This window comes from Schistocerca gregaria, chromosome X (genome assembly GCF_023897955.1).
Source record: "Schistocerca gregaria isolate iqSchGreg1 chromosome X, iqSchGreg1.2, whole genome shotgun sequence".
NCBI lineage: Eukaryota > Metazoa > Arthropoda > Insecta > Orthoptera > Acrididae > Schistocerca > Schistocerca gregaria.
Genome location: NC_064931.1, coordinates 821,904,757 through 821,927,262, shown reverse-complemented (window position 1 = coordinate 821,927,262; position 22,506 = coordinate 821,904,757). Strand labels below are relative to the sequence as shown.

The window sequence follows — 22,506 nt, the reverse complement described above, 5'->3', positions numbered from 1 at the left end:
AGATCCCTTCATGATTGAAGTCTTCACCTATGGTGATGACACCTTCCAGCAGGATAACTGTCCATATCGAAAGACTTTGACCGTGCAACAGTGATTTGAGGAGCAGAACAGCAAATTCGCACAGATGTCTTGTACACCACATTCAGATGATTTGAAGTTGATGGGAAGCCTTCTGGGACACTGTCTTGGCTCAGAGTGTGTCAAATTTGCTTTCCTAGATATTTAACTGATCTGACTGTCAGGCACCACACCACTAATACTGTATTCCCACATGATTGATTTTTCTACTCATTTAGGTGATTCAGACTTTTTCACATTTAGAGCAAGCAGCCATTCATCATAATAAATAGACAGTTTGCTCAGGCCACCCTACAGTCACTCAATGATGTTACTACAGTGTTATCAGCAATTGCAGATTGGTGCTCACCGTATTTGACAGATTGTTTATGTATCTGGATAACAAGTGCAGTCCTATCACACTTTTCTGGGGCACTCCTGACGATACCTTTGTCTCCTATGAGCACTCACCATCCAGGACAACATACTGGGTTCTGCTATTTAAAATGTCTTCAACAGACATACCTGAGAACGTATTCAGTATGCTCAGATGTTAGTTTACAGTCTTCAGGATGGCAATGTGTCAAATGCTTTCTGGAAAGTTGGTTGGTTGGGTGTGGGATTGAAGGGACCAGACTGCTAAGGTCATCGGTCCCTTGTTCCATGATAAAATCACACGAAATAAAAACTGTCAGTCGTTAAAAACGGAGAACTGAGACAAGGGACGACACAATACAAGAAAGACAGACAAAGACCAGACAAACGGAACTAAAATCACACCGAGTGTGAAGGTGGTTGGCCGACCATGAAAATAAGGAAAAGCTAACCACCAAATGACATTAAAACCCACAGTTTAAAACCACAGGCCAAAGGCCCAAGTCAATACAGGAAATAAAAGGACAAACACTCAAATCATACGATAAAAACCCCCTGCCCGAATAAAACTCAACACGAGGTCCGCCATAGCAACGTCATCACATAAAAGGGCAGGGAGGGTATCAGGCAGCGCAAACGTCTGCCTGAGTCCTGTTAAAAGCGGGCAGTCCACCAAAATGTGGACCACCGTCAGAGCTGCCCCGCAGCGACATAGCGGTGGGTCCTCCCGGCGCAACAAATGGCCGTGCGTCAGCCACGTGTGGCCAACGCGCAGCCGGCAGAGGACGACAGAGTCCTTCCGAGAGGCCCGCATGGAGGAGCGCCACACACCGGTCGTCTCCTTCACCGCCCGAAGTTTGTTGGGCGTGGGCAGGGTGCGCCACTCGTCGCCCCAGGCACCAAGCACTTTCTGGCGCAAAAGTGACAGGAGATCACACTCCATAAGGCCGAGTTCCAGAGCCGGTGAACTCACTGCCTGTTTAGCCAGTGTGTCAACCCGCTCATTGCCCGGGATGCCGACATGACCTGGGGTTAAAACAAAGACCACGGAGCGGCCGCAACGGGCAAGAGCATGGAGCGACTCGTGGATGGCCATCACCAGACGGGAACGAGGAAAGCACTGGTCAAGAGCTCGTAAACCACTCAGGGAGTCACTACAGATGACAAAGGACTCACCTGAGCGGGAGCGGATATACTCTAGGGCGCGATAGATGGCAACCAACTCGGCAGTGTATACACTGTTCCCGGGTGCCAGCGACCGTTGCTCACAATGATCCTCTAGAGTAAGAGCGTAACCAGTGCGACCAGAGACCATCGAACCGTCGGTATAGGCCACAGCAGATCCGGGAAACTCGGCAAGGAGAGAAACAAAGCGGCGGCGGAGGGCCGGAGGAGGGACCGAGTCTTTCGGACCCTGTGCCAAATCCAGCCGAATGCATGGTCGACGCACACATCAAGGGGGCAGACGGAGATTGGCCCGGAAAACAGGCGGGAGAGGAAAAAACTCAATCCCACACAGTAGAGCCCGGATGCGAACCGCGATCGGACACCCTGACCGGGGCCGCCTGTCTGGAAGATGGACGATCGAGTGCGGGAACAGGAGACGGTAGTTGGAATGCCCTGGCAAGCTACAAACGTGGGCAGCATAAGCGGCCAGAAGTCGGTCGCGCCAGATCCGCAATGGAGGAACACCAGCCTCCACAAGTAAGCTGTCAACAGGGCTTGTCCGAAATGCTCCTGTGGCGAGTCGGATCCCGCAGTGATGGATGGGATCCAGCAATTGCAACGCTGATGGCGCTGCCGAACCATAAGCCACACACCCATAATCAAGGCGGGACTGGATCAGCGCTTGATACAGCCGGAGAAGGGTGGACCGATCGGCACCCCATCCGGTGTGGCTAAGGCAACGGAGAGCGTTTAAATGCCGCCAGCATGTTTGTTTAAGCTGCCTAATATGAGGCAGCCAAGTCAACCGGGCATCAAATACCAGTCCCAAGAACCGATGCGTCTCTACCACAGCAAGAGGTTCACCGTCAAGGTAAAGGCGTGGTTCAGGGTGAACCGTGCGACGCCGGCAGAAATGCATAACTCAGGTCTTAGCGGCAGAAAACTGGAAGCCGTGCGCTACAGCCCACGACTGCGCCTTGCGGATAGCGCCCTGCAGCTGGCGCTCAGCAACTGCAATGCCAGCGGAGCTGTAGTAGAGGCAGAAGTCGTCTGCATACAACGAAGCTGCGACGGACGATCCCACCGCCTCAGCGAGCCCATTGATCGCAATTAAAAACAGGGAGACACTGAGGACAGACCCCTGTGGGACCCCGTTCTCCTGGACCCGGGAGGAACTATGGGACGCAGCAACTTGCACGCGGAAGGAACGAGACGACAGAAAATTCTGAATAAAAATCGGGAGCGGGCCCCTAAGACCCCACCCATGAAGTGTGGCCAGGATGTGATATTGCCAAGTCGTATCGTACGCCTTCCGCATGTCGAAGAAGACGGCAACCAGATGTTGGCGGCGTGCAAAGGCTGTACGGACGGCAGACTCTAGGGAGACCAGATTATCGACGGCAGAGCGGCCTTTATGGAACCCACCCTGAGACGGAGCCAGAAGGCCTCGAGACTCGAGGAGCCAACTCAACCTCCGGCTCACCATACGTTCTAGCAACTTGCAAAGAACGTTGGTGAGGCTTATGGGGCGGTAGCTGTCCACCTCCAGCGGGTTCTTGCCAGGTTTCAACCCGGGGAGGACGATGCTTTCTCGCCATTGAGACGGGAACACACCCTCAACCCAGATGCGGTTGAAAACACCTAGGAGGCGTCGCTGGCAATTCACAGAGAGGTGTTTCAGCATCTGGCTGTGGATGCGGTCTGGCCCAGGAGCCGTATCAGGGCAAGCAGATAGTGCACTCTGGAATTCCCAGTCGCTGAAAGGAGCATTGTACGACTCCGCGTGGCGCGTGTGAAAGGAAAGCCTCCAACTTTCCAACCGCTCTTTCCGGGAGCGGAAGGCCAGTGGGTAATTCGTAGATGCGGAACACTGAGCAAAATGCGCTGCTAACCGGTCCGCAATCGTGTCGGAGTCATTACACACCACTCCATTCAGCGAAAGCCCAGGGACAGAGACAGGCGGCCGATAGCCATGGAGTCGCCTAATCTTAGCCCAAACCTGCGATGCAGAGGTACGGACGCCAATGGTGGAAACATACCGTTCCCAGCACTCCTGCTTCCGTTGGCGAATAAGGCGTCGGGCATGGGCACGGAGCTGTTTAAAAACGATGAGGTTCTCCAAGGACGGGTGCCGCTTATGTCGTTGAAGAGCCCGCCGGCGATCTCTAATCGCCTCTGCGATCTCGGGCGCCCACCAAGGCACAGTCCTCCGCCGAGGGGACCCGGATGAACAGGGAATCGCAGATGCCGCCGCAGAAACGATGCCGGTGGTGACCGACTGAACCACCGCATCAATGGTGTCAGGTGAAGGAGGTGCGATAGTGGCGAGAGAGGAGAACAAGCCCCAATCAGCCTTATTCAGAGCCCATCTGGAGGGGCGTTCAGAAGAGGGACGCTGTGGTAGTTACAGAAAGATGGGGAAATGGTCACTACCACATAAGTCGTCATGGACACTCCAGTGGATGGATGGTGAAAGTCCGGGGCTGCAGATAGAAAGGTCGATGGCCGAAAATGTGCCATGGACTACGCTGAAATGTGTCGGCTCTCCCGTGTTTAAGAGGCAGAGGTCAAGCTGCAAGAGAAGAGTCTCGACATCTCTACCCCGGCCAGTAATCGCGGCGCTACCCCACAGGGGGTTATGGGCGTTAAAGTCGCCCAGTAACACAAAAGGAGGAGGCAGTTGTGCTATCACTGCAGCCAACACATGACGCGAGACATCACCATCTGGCGGAAGATACAAACTGCAGACAGTAATAGGCTGAGGCGTCCACATCCTTATAGCGACAGCCTCTAAAGGTGTGTGAAGAGGTACACATTCGCTGTAGACAGAGTTAAGGATGTAGACGCAGACTCCACCAGATACCCTCTCATAAGCTGCCCGGTTCTTGTAATAACCCCGATACCCACGTAGGGCAGGGGTCCGCATTGCCGGAAACCAAGTTTCCTGTAGGGCAATGCAGAGGAAAGGGTGACTGCTGATGAGTTGGCGAAGCTCAGCAAGGTGGTGGAAAAAAGCGCTGCAGTTCCACTGGAGTATCGCTTTGTCCATGTCCGAAAAAGGCGTGAAGGGGCCGAGGAGGCAGATCACGCCACTGGGTCACCTGCTGCCACCGATGGAGGACCAGTACAATCTGCTTCCATGGCGTCTGAGGGTCCGGCGAGATCCAGGTCCTCAGCGGACGCCCGGATCTCCACCTTATCCTCGGACGCAGAGCCTGTAGGGAGCAGTGGGGTGGATGCCACCGCGTGGTCCTTGGCCTTAGAGGTCTTCTTCTTCGTCTTGTCTCTCTGGTCCTTGGGTTTCATTGGCTGGGAGGGCTCCAGCGAGTCAGTCTCCGGGACGGAGGAGGAGCGGGAAGCCCTGCGACCAGCCGCTGGTCTGCTTTTCTTCCATTGGCTGACGTCACCCTTCCCAGAGGCAGAAACCTGGGAAGGAAGGGACCCAAGGGACCCTTTCCGTGCTATTCGAGCCGGGGAAGTTTGAGGCTTCCCCAGCTTAGAAGTGGGGACTGATGTCCCCGATGGTTGGGGGGTTGCTGCTCCTGAGGCAGGTAGTGCAGGAGCAGCAGGGAGTGAAGTGCCCCCCACCATCAAGGGGGCAGGTGTAGCATTCCGGCTCTGAGAGGTGGCAGTCTGAGGGAGAGCTAATGGGGCCATAACAGTAGTAGCCGCGGCCTAAGAGGCAGCCATTCGAACAGGATGGAGGCGTTCGAACTTCTGCCTGGCCTCTGTGTATGTCAGGCGGTCCAGGGTCTTATACTCCATGATTTTGCGCTCTTTCTGGAAGATCCTGCAGTCCGGCGAGCAAGGCGAGTGGTGCTCTCCGCAGTTTACACAGATGGGAGGCGGAGCACATGGAGTATTGGGATGCGATGGGCGTCCACAATCTCGACATGTGAGGCTGGAAGTACAGCGGGAAGACATATGCCCGAACTTCCAGCACTTAAAGCACTGCATCGGGGGAGGGATATATGGCTTGACGTCACAACGATAGACCATCACCTTGACCTTCTCAGGTAAAGTATCACCCTCGAAGGCCAAGATGAAGGCACCGGTGGCAACCTGCTTATCCCTTGGACCACGATGTACGCGCCGGACGAAGTGAACACCTCGCCGCTCTAAATTGGCGCGAAGCTCGTCATCGGACTGCAATAGAAGGTCCCAATGGAATATTATGCCCTGGACCATATTAAGACTCTTATGGGGCGTGATTGTAACCGGAACATCCCCCAGCTTGTTACAATCGAGTAACCGGCGGGACTGGGCGGAGGACGCCGATTTGATCAAAACCGAGCCCGAGCGCATTTTGGACAAGCCCTCCACCTCCCTGAACCTGTCCTAAGTGCTCGATGAAGAACTTAGGCTTCATGGATGTAAAGGATTCACCATCAGCTCTCGTACACACCAGGTAGCGGGGCGAGTATGGTTCACTGGCATCCTTAGTCTTTCGTTCCTCCCATGGTGTAGCCAGGGAGGGGAACGATTTGGGGTCATATGTAGTTGCGTTGTATTAAGCCCTGGAACGCTTAGAGACTGCTGGCGGCTGGCCGCCAGCAAGAGATGATGTACCACGCTTCATTGCGGGTCATCCGCCCTGATGCCACCTACTCCGACCAAGGGCCCTCCCCACGGGCGCCACCCAGCCTCAGCAACGACCACCTGGCAGGATGGCCATTGCCGGGAGTCCCAATGCCCCAAGGAGATAGGCATCTACTCCTTGGCATACGTGGGGAGTTAACGGCGCTGGCATCAGCAGAGCGATCCCTGTGTTGTCAGTGGGCTACAACCAACAGAGTACATGGCGGCCCCACCACAACGGACTGGCTACCGTGCTGGATTTCAGGTGATGTAGTCCAATATCGTCATTGGCGTATAAAGCGACACAGCATAGCAGACTGCAATAAACTGCACCCAAGAACAAATCCACGCCCAAGAGATGGTAGGTGAGTGGGACTGCTAAGCGATGACGACAAACCTGGCTAGAGATGGTAATGCATGATGGACACATCGCTCCTTGTAAGGCGCCCTTTCCCAATCGGCTCGCTCTTCGGAAAATTTAGAAGGATGGAGGTCAAACCCGTTAGGGGACCATCTCACAAGGCCAAAACGTTTGAGACTCCTTTTAGTCGCCTCTTACGACAGGCAGGAATACCGTGGGCCTATTCTTACCCCCGAACCCACAGGGGGGGCTTTCTGGAAAGCCAAGAACATGGAATCTGCTGTTGCACTTCATCTACGGTTTAAAGGATATCATGTAAGAAAAGTGCAACCCGAGTTTCACATAAATGATGCTTTTTTTTCTAAATCTGTACTGATTTGTGAGTAGGAGCAGTTCTCCAACAACCTTCATTTTATCAGATTTTCTAAATTTTATTTTAAACTACCCGTGAATCTTTTCCACACTTAATCCACTTACTAAGTACCTACTCCTCCAGAGTGTTATTTAAAATTAGTTTCAACTTTTCTCACAATTCGTCTATGTCCATTGTACTGGAACTAAATGATACCTATAACTGTAAAAACAGGATGCTAACAACTGCTTATTTCCAGCATGGAATCTCTCCTAGCTTTCTGAATTGATCATTAACTTTAGTAACCATCATTGTTATGATAGCATAGCAACTACTAATCTCACCACCTCTACACAGAATTAGTGACAATGTTAAGCCTGTTAGTAGTTACGAGGTCTACAATATTTCCATTGCATATGGTTTGTTACACCAGTTGATCAAGGCAATTTGTGAAGAAAGCTTTCAGAACTTCTTTGCAAGGCTGTCAGTCCATACCACCTGCAATGAATCCATAGACTTCCCGTCTATGGTCAGTAGATTACAGTTGCCTCCAATTAATATTGCATGATCATGTTACTTCCATGCTTTTGAGCAAATACTTTCTCTGGATGATCCTACAGCTGTTACAGAGGAATTGTGGGGCTCGTAAAACATTCGAGGACAAATTTGAGTTCATCTAGGTTGACTACTCATGTCCAGATAATTTCACAACAAATACTAAATTTTGACCTCGATAGAAATATTTTTGTCAACTGCAACAAACCCTCCTCAAATGATGTCTAACCTGACTTTTGATAAGTGTTCCATGTCTTGTTAAATATTTCTGAGCTTTCTACTTCAGTTTTTAATCAGCTCTAGGTTCCACATAGAATCTGAGCAGAATAGCTTTCCTGGAGGGTAAGATTATGATTTATTGTTGAAAAACTTTACATACTTCATGAAAACAACCAGAAATTTAACAAGCTACATTTCCATGATACAATTTGATTCACAACCAGAGATTTAGATTGGCAAAGAATATCTCAGGCTCTCAAATGTATGTAACAACAGTTATCATTAATGTACCTAGGCTATTTTCCATGGATCACCTAATCAAGGATTTTAAAGCAGTAAAATGGATTTCATCAAGGGCTGATTATTCTAGTCACATCAGTTTCAAACTGTTTCCTTTATTTTTTTAGGTTTTTCCCATCTGGATAATTGTATATCATTTTCTATCTTAAATGTCTTGCAAAACTTGTATCAAAAAAGCAGTAGTTTTAATTGACAAAAGAAATACATTATTAAATATGCATGGAAGAAAAGGAAAGGTATAAATAGCATGTAATGAATGGTTATATTGTGCAGAACACTGTCCAGACAACTGCAGACTGTGTAGTGAGATTACATTACATACATGTTTTGTTCCACAGATCCAAAGAGAAAAGATCTCCAATGGTGCAGAACGTGTCATATATCACACCTATTTATATGTAGCTGATAACTGGGAAAAATCTAACAACATTTCCATGTTTATGCTGCATGTACAGAAACAAAAATTATTTTGTGGATTCAGTCAAATTACAAGGAACTTGTAAGCCACAGGCATAAGCAGGTGATTAGCTCTCGTACAAGTTCCTAAATGAGTCACTGATATTTTTACTCATCCTGAATATTTTTTCTAAGATTCTATCCCCTCGTTATCCTTCAGTTCCTTTCAAGCCAGGCAGCTATCTTCTCCAGGAGTACCCTCCTTACGGTAAAAGTGAATGCAAACATATTTGAAGTCATAAATGAACATCTTGTGGAATGGAAATCACTAACAGAACTGCAGACAGCTGTATGTATGATCATTTATTTGGAACCAAATAAAAGATCTTATGTACAGCCGTTTCCAGTTTTCATTTCACAAAACATAAATTCAGAGTTGCGGTTTCTCTGAACACATGTTTTTCTTAAGTGAAATTAATGTGCTGTTGGACAAAGTACAATTCAGAAAAATGTGATAGCCCATTGTAGAAATTATCTGTTTTCACTACTGCAATTTAGGCCTTGAGACTATAGTCAAGTTGTATACTGTGAGACTTCAAAACTCCTCCGATATGTACACGTCATATCTGAGCCTTTCAACAACGTTATCATCTTTAACATAAATTCAAACAAGCTTGTGGACAAAAAAAAGGTTTATTCAAATTTATGTTAAAAATGTTGACATTGATAAAAAGGTCAGATATGAGGATGATGTGTAATTTTCAGTTTGAAATGTGCTAAAGCACAGTTGTTTTTTTTCCCTTCTTTTTTCCCAACATACACCTGATAATAGCCTGAAGGCTGAAATTACAATAGTGAAAATAAATAATTTCTACAGTCAATGGTGACTATGATGTCCTTTAAAAAGTATTACAAGAGTGTGAACCCCCAATCATGAGATGTTAACAGAATCAGTTTCTCAGGAAGTGTCATGAGAAGTTAAGTCTGATATTAATGTGCATGGAGAAGGTACGAATTTTGTACTTATTTTCACAGTGAACGTGTGTCTCAGGAATGTCAGTTGTATGTTTGTACTCTCTCCAGCAATTCCAATTTTTTTTATGCACAAGAAGAGAGTGTTTTCATTAATTAATACTTTGTGGACAGTAGAGGAAGTAGTTAAAAACAATGAGAGCAACCACAATAAGAAATAGTATTTCTGACAGTCTTTTAGGTGTGGATTTCTACCATTTGATAAGTAATGAAAATACACTATGTGATCAAAAGTATCCGGACACCCGCAAAAACATATGTTTTTCATATTAGGTGCATTGTCCTAACACCTACTGCCAGGTACTCCATATCAGCAACCTCAATAGTCATTAGACATTATAAGAGAGTAGAATGGAGCAATCCGTGGAACTCACGAACTTTGTACGTGGTCAGAGGATTGCATGTCACTTGTGTCATACATCTGTATGCGAGATTTCCACACACCTACACGTCCCTAGGTTCACTGTTTCTGATGTGATAATGAAGTGGAAATGTGAAGGGACACGTACAGCACAAAAGCGTACAAGTCGAACTCGTCTTTTGACTGACAGACTGCTGACATTTGAAGAAGAACATAATGTTTAATAGGCAGATATCTATCCAGACCATCACACAGGAATTCCAAACTCCATCAGGATTCACTATAAGTACTATGACAGTTAGGCGAGAGGTGAGAAAACTTGGATTTCATGGTTGAGCGGCTGCTCATAAGCCACACATCATGCCTGTACATGCCAAACAACATCTCGGTTGGTGTAAGGAGTGTGAACATGGGATGACTGAACAGTAGAAAAGTGTTGTGTGAAGTGACGAATCACAGTACACATGTGGCGATCCGATGGAAGGGTGTGGGTATGGCAAATGCCCGATGAATGGCATCTTCCAGCATGTGTAGTGCCAACGGTAAAATTCGGAGGGGGTGGTATTATGGTGTGGCCATGGTTTTCACAGAGGGGGCTTGTACCCCTTGTTTTGTGTGGCACTATCACACCACAGGCCTACATTGATATTTTAATGCTTCCCACTGTTGAAGAGCATTTCAGGGATGGTGACTGCATCTTCCAACACAATCAAGCACCTGTTCATAATGCACGGCCTGTGGTGTTGTTGTTACACAACAATAACGTCCCTGTAATGGATTGGCCTGCACAGAGTCCTGACCTGAATCCTATAGTACACCTCTGGGATGTTTTGAAATGCCGACTTTGTGCCAGGCCTCACCGACTGACATCTGTACCTCTCCTCAGTGCAGCACTCCATGAAGAATGGGATGCCATTCCCCAAGAAACATTCCAGCACCTGATTGAACATATGCCTGTGAGAGTGGAAGCTGTCATTAAGGCTAAGGGTGGGCCAACACCACATTGAATTTCAGCATTACCAATGGAGGGCACCACGAACTGTAAGTCATTTTCAGCCAGGTGCCACATAGTGTAATCTTCTGTGGTAAATATATACCACTCAAAAGTCATGGTAAAGTACCAATACTCTAGCAATATCGGTTCAAAATTTGCAAAATTTGTGTTGTCATTTAATTTGTGCACAGAATAATGTTGTTAGTCTTATTTTGTCTGTATCTGTATGACTGAAAATGCTATCATGTCTGGATTTTCACTCACCTGTCCTACTTTTTTTGTGCAACATTCTGAAACTGCTCTGAGTTTGCTTAAAATTGGTATGGAAACCTAGCATTAACCAAGCAATGACATAAATCAATACGGTGTGAACAATACAGGGAAAAACATAGTTAATCTAGAGACAATAATTTTTCTTATGATTTCAATGAAAAGTAAAACTTCACATAGCAAGATTAACATAAAGTAATGCACATAAATATCCTGTTAGCCATGCATGTGAAATGTGAGGTACAACCAAGTTTTTATGTAGAAGGCAACAGCCTTCCAACTGGGAAATTAAAATTGGACTAAGGATAAGAACAACATTTTGTTCCTGAACTTGAAAATATGATGCCTTTCAACACAAAGTTAGGCTTTTTTAATTGACACATGAATGTTTTTTAACAGAAATTAAAACTACAGATACAATTAGTGATGGCAGACATGGTTTCACTGTTCTAAACTACAATACATTCTGAAATAATATACTTTAAAGTCTAGTCAGTATGCACATTCTACCAACATTGTTCAGTCAACTAGTGTCTCTTGTTCGAGCCTGCAGTCAGTGACAAACGGGAAAATAAACTTCAAGTACATTTTGGACAGCACTTTACCTGTCTCGGTGTGGCTTGTAACATTTGTTGGAGCCCTGGTAACCTCCAAGTTTTTAAAATGGAAGCATGCTCGCATATGTCAGTGTCCACGCAAGCAACACTTACTGTAAGGCTGCTGTAATTGATGGTGACAATTTCGTTTACATGGTGATGAACAAGACAAAAGATACAAAACACTATCTGGACCAAGGCTTGGTGGAGCAGGTGGAAAAAAGTAGAAAACACACAGTCCCTATCATCAAGGCGGTGACACTTTGTGGATGTCAAGAGATTCCATTAAGGGGATACAGGAACTTTGGATCTATTAAGTTGATAAACTGATAAACAAGATGACTAGAGCATGGGTACTTTTTACGTCATTCTAAAATATCATGCAAAACGTGATAAAAACCTACAAGCAAGTTCGGAAGGAACTGGTAAATGGAACAAGAACATTGGTGCCCCAATCCAAAATCAGATCATCAGTTGCATCAATAATCAACACCACAAAAGGTATCGTGGGTCTTGTGAATGAAACTGCAGACTTTGATGGAACAGAACAACTCTCTCTTTGTGTCCAATATTTTTCCCTGGATCTCAAGATTCATGAAGATTTCCTACAATTTGTTCCAGTGTTTAATGTGACTGGCGAAGGATTAACTGCATCTATAATTGAAAACTTGGTAAAATTTGGGCTTGATGCATCATTTTTACAAGGACAGGGTTATGATGGTGGTGTGCCCACGTTGGGAAAAGCCTGTGAGGCTCATGCATTCATACAAGACTACCCTTCAGCCATATATTCTCGATGTGTTGGTAGTCACTGACACATGCAGCATTCCACTTACGCAGACAGTGAGAGGTGATATGGCAAAACAAAGATACCATCATCATCCTTTTGTACTTTAAATTTCTACTAAATGGTTTAATCATTTTTTTCAATTTATGTGTATTAAAGTATGATACAAAAGCAGATTTTTATACATTTCCAAGTAAATTAATACGGGCCTAGACTATAAAAATAGGCAAGTAATCAAAACAATGCAGAAAATTCTCTTAGAAACTGGATTATATTTTATCAAAACTATACAAACTTCATAACCTTATAAAATTGATTTCATAATGGTATTCATAACCTCAATAAATCATTTTCATAATGTCATTTGTGTTCTAATTTAACAAAAGCAAATTGTAAATATGTCACCATAGATGAGTGTACACACCACTGTTCAGGGAAACACGAGGTACACCTGTGAGGGACACACAAAGGCATCAAACCTTTGCCCAAAGCTGTGGAGGAGGAGTACGCAGTCCAATGGTAGTAACATATTGTTTCCAGCATTCTTGTTAATTTTGTTTTATTAGGTGGTGGCCATGGGCACGGAGCTGTTTAATGGAAATGAGTGATCCATCAGTGAATGTTTCTTATGGTGTTGGAGAGCCCATCTGTGATTTCCAATTGCCACAATTTCTGAAGTCCACCAAGGTACTTTCTTTTGATGGGGAGATCACGAGGAATGCGGGATCACTAAGTCCACTGCTCATAGAGTGGTTGTGGTTGTGCTCTGGACAGCAGCATCAATACCTTCACATGGGGGGGGGGGGGGGGACATGGGGGGGGGACATGGGGGGGGGGGGACATGGGGGGGGGACATGGGGGGGGGGGGGTTTCTAAGGGCAATGGCAGAGCAAAGGCATCCTAGTCAGCACTGTTGAGAAACCATCCAGGTGGATGACCAGTGAGTGATGCTGAGGGAAAGACAGAACAATCAGAAAATAATCACTGTTACACATGTCATCATGGATTCTCCAATGGCCGGAGGGGAGAAGACCAGGGCTGTAAATGGAAAGATCGATGGATGAATAAGATCCACATGCCACACTAAAATGTGTGGGGACATCAATATTCAAGAGATAAAGATTGAACTTTGCAAGCAAAGTTTCAATAACTTTACCATGGCCACTGGTTGCAGTTCCAGCCCACAAAGGGTTGAAGTCACTTAAAATGAGGAAGGGTGGAGGGAGTTGAGAAATGATTGCAAACAACACATACTGAAATGCGTTCCATTTAGTGGCGAAGCGTCATTCACCAACCTCGGTAACGTAAACTAGCATAACATGCACTATCGGGCAATGGAAAATCCATGATGGCTGTGACAAAAGGATCATCAGCGACCTTGGCGGGTTAACGTATGGTGTGGCATTATGGGAGGAAGGATAATTGGCCCCCCATTTTATCGATGGCAATTTGAATGGTGCAATGTATGCTAATTTCCTATGTAATGTTCTACCGATGTTACTATAAAATGTTTGACTGCATAACAGAATGACAATGTACTTCCAACATGATGGATGTCCAGCACATAGCTCACATGCGGCTGAAGTGGTATTGAATAGCATATTTCATGACAGGTGGATTGGTCATCGAAGCACCACACCATGGCCCGCATGTTCACCGGATCTGATGTTTCCGGATTTGTTTCTGTGGGGAAAATTGAAGGATATTTGCTATCATGATCCACCGACAATGCCTGACAACATGTGTCAGCTCATTGTCAATGCATGTGCGAACATTACTGAAGGCGAACTACTCGCTGTTGAGAGGAATGTCATTACACGTATTGCCAAATGCATTGGGGTTGACGGACATCATTTTGAGCATTTATTGCATTAATGTGGTATTTACAGGTAATCATGCTGTAACAGCGTGCATTCTCAGAAATGATAAGTTCACAAAAGTACACATATCACATTGGAACAACTGAAATAAGATGTTCAAACGTACCTACGCTCTGTATTTTAATTTAAAAAACCTACCTGTTACCAACTGTTCATCTAAAATTGTGAGCCATATGTTTGTGGCTAATACAGCGCATCTATCACAAAGCGAAAAAAGTGGTCCAACTAAAACATTCATATTTCTTTACATACTACATGAATATGTAATGAAAAATTGTGATTCCCATTTTAAAAAACACAGCTGATATCCGTTTGACCTATGGCAGCACCATCTAGTGCCCAACCATAGTGCCACCTGGTTTCCCCCTTCAAGCTAGACAAGTTTCGTTCTTTGTAGTTTTTTTTTTTTTTTCTTCCTTTTGACACTTATTTCGCGAGATATTTGGGCTGGTCACGATCAACGGACCACCCTGTATTGCTCTGCTATTCCAACAAACTTTACACACACACAACTTAAAACATTTTCAAAGCTTTTTCTTGCTGGCACCCCCACACAAAATAATGAAAGGGAAAAGTTTACTGATTACTACATTTTTGCTCTTCATACAAAAAACTTCAGCAGTATGGAAGACTCTTTCACTACTAACTCTATTCAGAACACATTTTACAGACAGTACACACACACACACAAAATTCAATTTACCTGTGAAATTATTTCACTGTATGACCATTCAGGAGATATGATATAAAAATTGATGTATGTTTTAGACAGGGTAATTCTTTTCTTTACAGAATCAGGCTGAGGGTTACTGGTTACAATTAAACGGCTACAGTCTGTGGCAACTTCTTTTAAGCAACCACAAATGACAGAGGAAGGGTAGACCGATTCTAGCAAGCTATGTACCCTATGTTATCTTGCACAGTACAAATGTACAGATAAAATATCAAAAATAAACTGAAAACCTTTCTGCTTGACAACTATGCCATACATGATTTTCTGAAAAGATAGTATATATGTGGATGAGTTACATTTATTAAAGTTCGTTGTTGACTGCAGTTTTTTTTTAACAGAAAGGAAAATCCTGTAAATGGCTAGCATGTAGCCATGCTTTCACAAAGAAAATTTATCATATTTGCAAACATACTAACACATTCCACATCATAGCGAGTAGTCGCAATTGTGTTTCATATCATATGCATAAAACTAAACTTAACAGTATGAAACGCAGAAGTTTTGGTTTTTTTTAAAAAAAAAAAAAAAAAGAAAATTAAGTGGATGATGTAATTCTTTCAGGTAGAAAAATTTCAGAGTTCTTAGAAAAACCAAAAGGAAAGAACAAAAGGTTTTAGCATCCTGCTGATGATAAGATCATTGGAGAGACATCACAAGCTCAGACTGGGGAGGGAAATTGGCTGTGTCCTCTTCAAAAAAACCATCCTGAAATTTGCCTCAAGAGTTTTAGGGCAGATACACAAAACCTAAATCTGGCTAATTGGATGGGGATTTGGACCTCTGTTTCCCACATTCAAGTACAACATGCTATCTACTACTCCATTTCAAACAGTTTCAGAGCTCTTTGCAACAGGAATAGTGAGAGGAAGCTAGTTAATTTTCTGTGAAATCTTAAAAAGGGGTCTTGGAACCACTGTAGCCATCGACATGAAACTTATACAAGACATTAAACTGTATGTTCCGAGTCTATTGATCTACAATAATTGCAGTTCAGCCAGTGCTTTCGGAAATACAATTTTTTAATTACACGGTTAAAATTTTGTGTACTTTTTTTGTATGTTATCCTAAATAATTTTAATTATACATGACATTATGTTGTCCTTTTAGTTCAGTTGACTTTGGATGTGTATGTAATTACTCCCTGGTTTCCGAGATTTAGGGGAAAATGCAACAGAAAATGTAAATTTTCAAGAACTGGTTCTAAAGTTTCAAAAGACTGTGACTCACTTAATACATGCTTAATTGTCTATTTTTAGTCACTCAGAAGCACCCTGCACCATACTGTATATCATCCTCTTGACCTTTTTCCACGTTTTTTCATCTTTCTGGACAGCATACTCTGCTTTATCAATCCAAACCTTGTCCATCCGCTCAAGTTCTCTGATGCAGCGTTTTCACCTTATCAATGTTGTCATAATTAAAAGTAATAACAGCATCACTGACCCCCCACCCCCTGCTTACTTTAGTTTCTTCATTCCAAAAAAACATTTTTTGGTAAGCGAGACCATGTAAGATTATTGAACAACTCATTGGGATTTTGATGCTGATCATGCAAACACTTCTTCAGTAATTCAGGATTTGCCAGATCTCTGTAAATAGGTTTCATGATATCTGCTGCTGGGATGGAATGTTTATGGGTGTATGATCTGTTTGAGTACTGGGCATTGCGGTAATTGCACCATTAATCATGTCCAGGAAGGCAAAGGTGGTGTACTGGTTTTTCATCAGATGACAGTCTGTGGAAGAAGGTAGGCCATTCTGCCTGCTTCATTTTCAACAAATCCTTAGTATTATTTCTAATGGTCATCCCATAATACTGCTGTAGTTCATTAATCATCTTCTCTGTCAGCCTGCCTCTTATGGTTTTACCATCAGAAAGCTTCTTGTCTCTCAAACTTTGTTTCAACTTCCTCAACCTGGTGCCCATCTTCCTCTGGATATAAACTTTAACACAGAAATCCACAGCCTTCTATATAAAAAAAATACCAATTTTATTAGACCTTAAAGTAATGCACATAAAAATAACAACATTTTCTTTTCAACCGGTGTAGATTATATTTTAAAAAATCAAATAAAATACTTTCCATGTGAGTTTATAAGTGATCACACACACACACACACACACACACACACACACACACACACACACACACACATATATATATATTCAGAAAATTGCAAATTTTGTAACGAGTTAAAAACGCAAAAATGTTATTTTTTTCCATTCTAGGCCCCCTTGATAAAATACCAAATAAATATTACCAATGAAGGCACCACAACAACAGCCAGTTTCCTTATGTGGTGTTTACATGACAATGGAGATGAAACACCTACCACCACTGTGCTCCACTACACTGAGAACAATCATTAGGTATTTTTGTGACAAATCTCATTGTGAGCATTAACAGGCATGGCCCACTGTATTCTTGTTTTAAAGAGCTGAGGAATACTTTTAAGAAAAATATATTATCCTGCAACAGAAATGAAAATGGTTATTGAAATATCTTTACAATAAAGTAATTGCTCCTTTGTGTACAACCACCTGCCGAAAACTTGTTTTAATAACTTGAAACATTTACAATTTATCATGGCAACAACAGGACTATACATGTACTCTTAGAAGACTCTTGCGAGATGGCTAATGGGAGCAGCTGCATCTATAGAAACTAGATGACACTGAGCAGTATTTACTAATTTCTGATCACTGCTAACTTCATCAGTGAGATAACATAGCATTTATATTGATGCCAAGGCCATAGGTGACTAAGTACAAGTGAAGACTAATTACTGGTCAAGTTGGAGGAGGATACAGTAGATAGATAGGACTACACAGTGCAGTAACGCCATTGCTAATATCCTATCACCATCACCATCAATGTGCAAGAACTGGGTAAATCATCTTCGTGTCAACATGTAAAATATATTACTGTAGTGATAAGTTTTCTACAGTACTTTATTTGTTAATGCAACTTACGAATCATGTACATGAAATATGTGTCAGAACATGCTATTTTCCGTTTCTCCAAAGCGTACAATCAAATGATATTATTTTATGAAGGAAGGTGGTCGTGGGCATGACATACTAATATTGCAGAAGAAAGCTAAGATTTGTCGGGTGCACTTTTTCCTGATGTTTTGACAAACGTATGCAAGTCTGGTTTTCCAATATGAAGTTGGAGTAAGCCCACATGGTTACTAATCACATCTTTCATGCAGCCTATTGTCAACCGAAAGCATCTGTTTCCAGTTACAAACATTATTATTTTTAAAGTAAAATTTTATGTATACATCTGAGAGATCCAGTCCAAATTATTCTAGTACAATATTCATTTTAAGCGATATGTAAAGTGACAGTAGAATATGAAGAATAACCAGTACTCTAGCAGGGACAGCGCCAGCTTGGTAAAGCACTAACTACTACCACCATGCAGCAGCTCTGCTCAGTCGCTACTAGATGACTGGTAATATTTCATGTTTTACTGTCTCTACTGATACATATCAATAGCACAAATATTGCACTATGCTAATTTATTTGGGACTTCTCTACCAAATGCACATGTAAAATTTTGCTTTGAAAATAATTTTATTTTTAACAAGAAACAAACCAACATTTTTATTTAGTACTGTATGGGTCATACTGAGAGCAACAACTTAAAAAATAAAAGCCAAACACAAATAAAAATGGTAACAGTATTTATTAGACATGCAAGTACGTACTTTCCACTATAACTTCTTATACAGTTGTACATATAGTTGAGGGCTTATGGAAATTTTGTTATTACACTTTCAGCATAGAAATTTGCGACATGTTCCCAATAGGCCTATACTTTCAAGCAGAATAGTTTCTCAAATTGTGGAAAAATAACTAAATGCAAATATCATCTTTTAACTCTTTTCTCCTTGGTCACAACACGAAACATCTCACCAACTCCTCATCACTTGTGATAATTGTCTGCTCCATGTTCCTGACAACATTCTCTCACTCTCACACACGTGCCATCCACAAATTGCCAATTCAATCAGTATTTTGGTCCCCCTATAAATCTTAATGATGTTTGCTAGTCATGTCCCATGCATTCAGAAAAAATATTACTTCCTGGATCTAACATGCAGCTGTGTTTTCAGTCTGATAATTTTTACCATCACTGGTTACTATCTGCAACAGGCCTATATGCAGTTCACAGGAAAAGTTACATTGTAGGCCACCTTGCAGTTTTTGTAGTGTATGTACAATGTAAGTGTACAATATGCATCACAATACTCACCAAAGACTTTTCTAAATTCACCTTGCAATTCTAGTTTATATGATGTGAGAGTGTGATAAATATGATGCAAATGCAGAAAGTATGCTATGCTACAGGGCAATCTCTCACCTGGAATTCTTATTTGCTGGTTTCACCAGCTCTCAACCAAATTACTAACTTTCAAATTAACTTAGACCTTGGGCTTCACTACATGTGTGTGTGAACATGTTGTGGGGAGAGGTGGTTGGGTTTTCACACTATAGCACAGTTCACAACTAAAACCAAAGCAAATGGTGTAGGTTTCCAATCAAAATAATGGACTTTCAAGTGCCACATGCTCTAAATGATAACTGCATTGCTGTGTTATCAGAATGTATATTTCATGAATTAAGCTTACTTTTTGAATAGTTAAGACACATACCTAATTGATATAGTATGGCCTTTTTTCCCCTGAGTCAGGATCCAGCTTACCCAGTCAAAAGAGGGCACAACAGTTTAAGAATTTAAATCAAATTGTAATTTAGCATTACTTACACACACAGAACATTACCAAAAAAGAAAATTGTGTAATCTGCTCAAAGAATTTCTGAACTGTTTTGTGTGACATTACCCTCAGAGACACTAAGTTAGTTTTGTATTTCTTATTTTTAAGTTATCCATGTATTTCTTATGTCTGGAAATCCATATCACTTAAAATTTAAATCAACTGCTGCACAATTTGAGTAAACTTTACACATAGCACAACTACAATACATGTGGCATAACAATTCAATTCATGCCACATTAATTGCTTCAGATTATTATCAGCACAATGATGCGTAAAACTGTTTCGTGTGCTTTATAATTTTGCCCTCTCATGCCAACAATACTAACACTAAAGGCAAATCACTTATTTACACAACACTTTAAATGTTATTGCCAGCAGCTTTGCCCAAGTTGGCCACAGAGAGGAAAACCATGGTGGTTAAACCAAGATTTTTAACATCATAACTTGTTATTTATTACTATTTTATCTCATTACTTCAAGACATATTAAATGCCTCTCCTGCTACGACATGAACAGATTTGTCTTTTGATGATCTACTTAATACCAGTGGATACACCAGCCCAATACATGTTACTCCTTGTAATTGCTATGAAATGAGATTCATTTATTATCGTATATAGCCAGCATTATCTTGTTCCTAAGACGGAAATATTGCGTAACTCAACTTAGTTTACAGCAATTGTTATTTTTGCAAGTTTATATATTCGTCTGGTTTATAACGCGTTTGTATGTTCCACAAAATAATTTTTCTGTGGCATTTATTCAGTCCTGTATTTCATACAGCATTAAGTACAAGTGGTTGTAGCCTAATTCAATTTCACGTAACTTGTAATGTACGCATCCAGAGATTTCAATTTTTTGTCAAATTCGAATGCTATTGTAGCAATACTGGAGACCCTGCATGAACAAATATAGGCCTTGGTGAAGCTGCCGGTAATACATACTGGAGACCCTGCATGAACAAATATAGGCCTTGGTGAAGCTGCCGGTAATACAGTCTGTAAACTGTACAAAATGTTAGTGGCACGCTGTAGACAGCTCTCACTGAATAGGCTAGTATTGTACCCGTTCTTTTACGTTCAATCCTTTTGCGCAAGATGCTTAAAATCTATGAAATTTTTCCCTCCCAACACTGTTTTTTGGTTTACCTCGTTCCCATTATGAAACTGCAACTTTACACCAGAGTTGCGAAATATTGAAGAAAACTGACGACACATTCCAGTCAGGTGAAAAACTTAAGACTGATCAGTCTTCCTCTAAACAAGTGAAACAAAATTACGCACAAACAACACGTTTCACATTACGTTTACGACTTCGCCACTGCGCTTCCAACGAAACACAGGTCCAGAACTTGTCTCCGTTCTCTACGTACAAAAACAAATGTGAATGAACGATAAGAACAAATGAATGAAACACTGTTTTGAGTGTGGAAACTTGAGGTCATTTGACGCATCATAAACGTCAAATTCAAGGTTATATGCAAGCAGTGCTTCGCTATAACCAATAGTTTTGACAACAAAGCTTAATAACATAGGAACTGCAGTGTACCATCTACTATTTAATCATTATTCTTCCTAACTTGCTCTCAGCTAAGAAAAATGGCACTTTTGAAACTCTTTCGAAAGTTTCGCTTGGCAGCCCTGCTTGAAGCGTCTGTTCGTGGTACACGTGGTTTAGTAAGTGCTGAAGAGCTAGCAACGTCATTTTGCGGTCAATTTTCAGCTGTTGGTCGTGCATATACTGCATTTGTGAGACACGTAGGCATTGGCCGTTATTTAATTATTATGAATCAACTAAAAGAAGGCTGGTTTAGTGAGCTGTGTACCCTGTGGCCAGGCTTTTGCCTTTCGTTGGAAGTAGACAAGGTTTTACATTCGGAACGTTCTGAGTATCAGGATATCCTTGTGTTACAAACGTGAGTGTTAGTAATGGTTTAGACATTTATTTAAGTTTAAAAAGTGTCGCCACCTTGTATTTTGATAGTTATAAATTGTTATCGCTTGCACAATGAGTTCTTCGAACTCTTTACCAGAGATGCATTGAATTCTGTATCATTTTATTCAGAATGGTACCAAAAAAAAAGTAAACTCCGTGAAGACAAGGAATATTCTCGGCACAGTTATGTCGTGTTTTTTGAGCACAAACACTAGTACGATTTTAAAGTAAATATTTAGAAAGTTGTCATGCAATGGCTCTGGAAACCACCAGCTGCTACTAATAATATCATATTTTTATTTGGTATAACACGTGTTGAATCTTGGTGCGTTATTCTATAAATTCAGACACATTTGAATATAGCAAAAAGATGTGCAACACCCTGTTCTGCAAAAATGTAGGCAAGGCGGCACAAAAAAAGAAAGTATAAAATTCATCCAAAAACCTGTTTTTTCTTTAACATTATGCAGTGCTCGGAGTTCTCCCATCATTGCAACCTGCACTTTTGCATCTGTGTTTTGCTCAGGTCAAATCTGTTTGTTTTCAGCTCTTAGATTGTGTTCAATTTTATGTTTGACATTTGTCACTTGTAGGAAGTCCCATGGCCGAGCCCTTATACTGGATGGCATTATCCAGTGCACGGAGTTTGATGAGTTTGCATATCAGGAAATGATTGCATTTCTACCACTGTGCAGTCACGTATCCCCTAAAAAGGTATTTGTCACTGAGATGTGATTACGATCTTTTCCTTCTTTCTTTTTCCACAA

At 42.5% G+C, this 22,506-nt stretch overlaps 2 protein-coding genes across 2 annotated transcripts in view; one reads left to right on the top strand and one right to left on the bottom strand.

Annotated features, from left to right (window-relative positions):
* LOC126299318 (zinc transporter ZIP3-like) overlaps positions 1–21,042 on the bottom strand; it is a 45,357-nt gene extending 24,315 nt beyond the window's left edge. The window contains exon 1 of the mRNA XM_049991143.1: positions 20,953–21,042. The gene's annotated coding sequence lies outside the window, so the exon portion shown is untranslated. The remainder of the gene's footprint in view (positions 1–20,952) is intronic.
* A 360-nt stretch (positions 21,043–21,402) lies between these two features.
* LOC126299319 (spermidine synthase) overlaps positions 21,403–22,506 on the top strand; it is a 71,809-nt gene continuing 70,705 nt past the window's right edge. Inside the window, exons 1-2 of the mRNA XM_049991144.1 lie at positions 21,403–21,719; positions 22,333–22,453. Of these exons, the coding sequence (XP_049847101.1) occupies positions 21,403–21,719; positions 22,333–22,453 (438 nt within the window). The remainder of the gene's footprint in view (positions 21,720–22,332; positions 22,454–22,506) is intronic.